The 5119-nt window shown below is 29.3% G+C and overlaps 1 protein-coding gene across 1 annotated transcript; it reads left to right on the forward strand.

Moving 5' to 3' along the window:
- The first annotated feature begins 333 nt into the window (after positions 1 to 333).
- LOC126898809 (gamma-tubulin complex component 3 homolog) lies at positions 334 to 1718 on the forward strand. Its single transcript, XM_050673179.1, has one exon. It carries the CDS (start codon positions 345 to 347, stop codon positions 1716 to 1718), a length of 1374 nt encoding a protein of 457 aa, XP_050529136.1. The 5' UTR covers positions 334 to 344.
- Positions 1719 to 5119: the final 3401 nt, after the last annotated feature.

The raw sequence follows: 5119 nt of genomic DNA on the forward strand, positions 1-5119 counted from the left end.
GTGAAAAACTAAAAACACAAGAATCTCAATTTCTTGAATTGTATCCGAATTACAAATTAACGTTGGATCAACTTTCCAAATTGGGAAGTTTACACTGTCAGTTGAAGTCGTTCATGATAAGTAATAGTAATCATGATAGTAGAGTAATTCGAGCATTTTGTTTAGTTATACAAAAAGAAATAGATTCATATCATCATTATATCAACTCTTGGCTACTTCAAAATAATGAAGTCTTTAACCAAAAAAATCCAATAGAATTTCTTAAAAAGAATGTTTTGTTGAAAAAAGATATTGAATTAAAACTTTTTATTTTAGTAAAAATGACACACATAGCTAGAACTAATATGGGGTGCAGCTTTATCTCAGAATTAATGCAAATGGAGTGTTCTGATATAAAAGATACAGTTTTATATGAAGTACTGAAACCTATACAACATATAACGATTCGTTGGATGGCTGATGGTATTCTAGAAGAAAATAATGATGATTTTTTCATAGTTCATGAACCTTCAGTTGATGACTGGTTTTCTGACGAGATTATTTTTAGCAAAACAAATAAACTTGATTTTCTCGGAAAAACAAAGCTAGACGACATTTATAATATAGGTAGGCATATACGCTTGTTATTGAAACATAAGGTATCTAAACGATTTAATGACAAAATTACATTATTACGGGATCACATACAACGTACATTAATTGATCAAAAAGAATCATTATTACTCAAATTGTCCGAAGATTTAACTTCAATTCAAGCTCAAACTTCAATATTGCTTTTGGAAATGTTTGTAAATGAATTTAATTTGTTTATGTACTTCGAAGGCCTCAAGAATTATATGCTATTCGGTAGAGGAGACTTTTATGCTTATGTGGTTTATAAATTAGATGCTTTTTTTGAAAAACATGCAATTCACAATTACCAATTAAAAGGTATAGTTGAAGATGCATACGAATTAACATCAGCCGCAAATGATAGCATAAAAATATTCGATTGCTTAAAGTACAAGACTGTTTTAGGAGGTTCAATATTAGATTGGCATAGTCTAAAGTTTGAATATATTATCCATGAACCTTTAACTAAATTATTTAGTCCATGCATAAACATTTACGGTGATATTTTTGAGTTTCTTTGGCGGCTTAAAGAAATTGATTATACTATCGTAAAATTTTGGTATAAATTTACACTTTTTACCAAAAAAATTCATATTGGTTCTAAATTGAAGCCAGTTTTGAGAAATGTAAATGCACTTTTATTTAACATGATAAACTGTATTCATGAAATTCAAAACTTCACATTCGAAATTATTAATGAAAAATGGAAAATATTTCAAAAAATAATAAAAAATGCTGATTCAGTAGAAACTATTATGGAAGAACATAAAATATTTTTAAATACGTTGATTAAATTTTTGCTTGATGCTTCATTAAAAAATTACGTTGAGTCATTTCAAAGGAATGTTAAAAGAATGGTTGTTATTCAAAATTTTACTACACTGTTTGATAATAATGGAATAAATAGTCAGTATGATAGCTTTGTGGAGAAATTCCTGAGAGTTCAAAAAAATTATAAGGTGGATCTTGATTCTTTTTTACTGAAGCTAATTAATAACGAAGAACAATTTTTAGGTACTCTAGCTATGAGAATCGATTTCAATGATTATTATCTTTCTAATACAACCTGTGTGTACAGAGCTGCACCATGTATTATAGTTAGTTGAAAGAAGATTTTATTAATTGTTCTTTTTATTATTTAACATTTAGGAATGGATATAATGTTTAATTATTAGCTTACAAATTCTAGTAAATATATGATTTAATACAAATAACGATTCTTTTACGTCATTTACATCATCGGTTGTATTTATGCAGTGGCGGCTCGTGGCTTGGACGACGGAACGATCGCACCTCCTACTAAAATTAATTAAAAGAAGAAAATCAATTGTATATTCTTCAATCTACATATTTATTAAAAATGCAAATTTTTAAATAGTAAAACGGTTATAATACATTTGTAGTGTGCGCGAACATTAAATTTCCTTCAGTATATGTGAGAATGAATGCACATACGAGCAGTGTTCGGACGACAGATAGCGTCGTCAGAACAATATTTTGAAATGTATATTATAAACGAGGAGCCGATTCGTGTGCGTGCTGGTACGATAAGCTGCAATCTTATGTATAGGTTTTCGATGACCGGCAGCGTATTTTTGGAATTAAATACATGTATGCTCGTCGTTTGCTTTAATAGTATAATTTTTGTTCCAAGCTTCGTATTTACTTTAAGTTATGTTACCCTCTTTTTTTCGTTGAAGTATTAGTTTTTTTTTCTGTGATTAATTATTGTTTTTGTTTTTCCTAATCCATTTCAAGCTCTTCTTTCATAGATGACTTTTACATCTGACACATTTTTAAGAAGTTGGAGGTTTCAGTTTTAAAATTAAATGTAATTTTTCTAAACTAATAGCTTCATAGTTTATATTAACTAAACATGTTGGCGATTTAGATTGTTGAATAGAAACAGTAATTTTTTATTTAAATCTGTTTCATGAGATCTTGAAATAGAAAATCTATTATTTTAGGGTCCTTTTCTTGTTTTAATGCAATCATCTGGTAATCTTGTGCAGGAATAAATCAATCAGTAGTTAATTTCTTTGTATTTAAGGGATGTATTCTAACGTTATTATATACAGATTCCAAAATGTCTCTTTAATCATTGTAGCAACTTTTGCATAAATTTTATTCAGGATTGAAGCTTAATTATATATTGTAATTTTTTCGCGAGGAATTTTAAAAATAAATTACATTTAAGATTAATCACAGCTTTAAATGGACTGAAAAACATCAAATCAAGCGGCTGCAATTTATACGATTTATACAGATGTATAATATAAACACCATGTTGAGGCCACATAAAACGTTATAATACGGTATAACTACTACCACGATTGATAACGGTTCCAGCAACGTTATCAATCAGCCGGCCACCTGTCACACACAACATATCACCGTAGATTTTAAGGCTAGATTTTTAAGTTCGGTAGAATAAGTGTGGAATACTCAATAAAAGATTTTTGGATTTGTAACATTTTTTATTATTCAGTATTAGTTTATAGTGGTCATAAGGGCCTTTTAATAAATTAGTCATTTTTAGTCAAACCTGTGATATATATCTGAACTGTGATATTTGTGAATTTTTACTGAACTGTTTAAGAGATTTATGTTTTATTATTGAGAAAATTTGTGTATTGTGGTCATGTTTAATTGTATCATATTATAGTTTATGTTTTATTTTTGTGTTAGAAGCAACTGCCCAGCAAAAGTTTTGTAAGTAGTTGTTTGTATATATATTTAATTTTGTTCATTGAGTGTCTAGTTTGCTCGTATTGATTGTGTTTTATTGAACAGAATTTAGTAAAATATTTATCCTATTGCTAGCATGAGGCTGAGTGCTCCATGACCATAAGGGTCTTGAGAATATAGTTTGTTAAAAGCCATAAGGGTGATTAGTGAATTATATTGTAGATAAATTATTTTTTCTATTAAATTATTGTTTTTCTCCCGTTTTTTGTCTGTTCAATATCCTATTACTATAAGTAGATAGCTAGTCATTTCTTGTTACTACATTAAAGTTTTTATTACCATTTTAGTTTTATATTGATTATTTATTGAAGGAGTTATAGTTAATATCGTTTATTTTTTATAAGGTCTATAGCTATAATATATACTACTGAGTTGAATTTTACTACTGTTGAGCTAGAAGGGCTACCTTGTTATATTTTACCTTTTACTGTTGTTGAGCCAGAAGGGCTACCTTTTTTATAGCTATTATCATTTATTGTGTATCATTGTTTATTATTATATATTTGTTATTGACTATTATAACCCTTTGAATTATTTATTTACTTAGTTTAAGAACCTACAACGCTGCTAACCATTTGCCGTCCAAGGATTACGCCGGACATCGCGTCGTCGACGCCAGCGAAAGTGCCGCGATATTATGCGAAGATTATTATTACTGTGTTTATCTTTTCGATTTGTTTTATTTTAGCTTCGATGCGAAGCGGAGAAGGTATTAATTTTACTATGATGTGTTTTTTTTTTTATGTCTGTTGCCACTTTTTCTCAGCTCTCACTGGACCGATTTCTTTCAAAAATACGTCAAAAGATCACAAATCGTATCTAGTTGAAGACATTACCCTTAAAAATTGAAAAATTGTCCCTCATTCTCCGAAAATGGGGGAAATATCCAAAAAAATTACAAATTTAAAAATCGGTAAATTTTGTCATTTTTTTCTTAAAACTTCCATAACTTTTTCAAAAATAAACAAATCAACATAAATTTTTTTTATACTAAAACCTTAGATATTTTCCTTTCATTTAATATCATTTTTTTGAAAATTTAACACTTAACCTGCTCATTGGGGGGAATTTAAAATAGCAACTTTTTTACAAAAACTAACTTTTTCAACTTAATTTTTGAAAATGTTCCGGAAATACTGCGTCCTTTAAACATATATCAAATTAAAGCTTATTTTATGTACTATAAAATGAAAAAAAAAANGAGTCTTTTATCAATTGGATGAAATTATGGGCAGCTTGGTCAATGTCTGCTAACGTTTTCAGTGAAATAGTAAGATTGATATTATTATCCATACAAATTTTAAATTTTTCCCAGTTAATGGGTCCATTTGTAAGGGATGGCCTGGAAGTGACTGATACTTCACCACCAATGGTGAGTATGACAGGCGAATGATCACCGGAAAGGTCAGTACTATTTTCTACTTTTATGTTTATCTGATTAGACAATTTTGATACAAAAAAGTCCAATATGTCAGGATGTCTATTGGCATGGGTTGGCCAATACGTTGGTCCAGGAGGGGAGATATATGAGTAGTGTTGATTAGTTAAAACTGAGTGAAGAGATTTGCCTCTTTGGTTGTTTGAGACACTACCCCACAAAGAATGTTTTGAGTTGTAATCACCACCAGCAATGAATGAGTGACCTTGGGTATCAAAAAATTGTAGAAAGTCATCCTGACGAATATTATAACAAGGGGGACAGTAGACAGCGGAGATAGTAGTCGGAATACTATTTATATGTATTAACACACAAGTCGCT

This window comes from Daktulosphaira vitifoliae, unplaced genomic scaffold (assembly GCF_025091365.1).
Source record: "Daktulosphaira vitifoliae isolate Bord-2020 unplaced genomic scaffold, ASM2509136v1 Scaffold_2, whole genome shotgun sequence".
NCBI lineage: Eukaryota > Metazoa > Arthropoda > Insecta > Hemiptera > Phylloxeridae > Daktulosphaira > Daktulosphaira vitifoliae.

Coding starts and splice junctions, on each gene's coding strand:
- LOC126898809 (XM_050673179.1), top strand. CDS start 345: ATGGGGTGCAGCTTTATCTCAGAATTAATGCAAATGGAGTGTTCTGAT.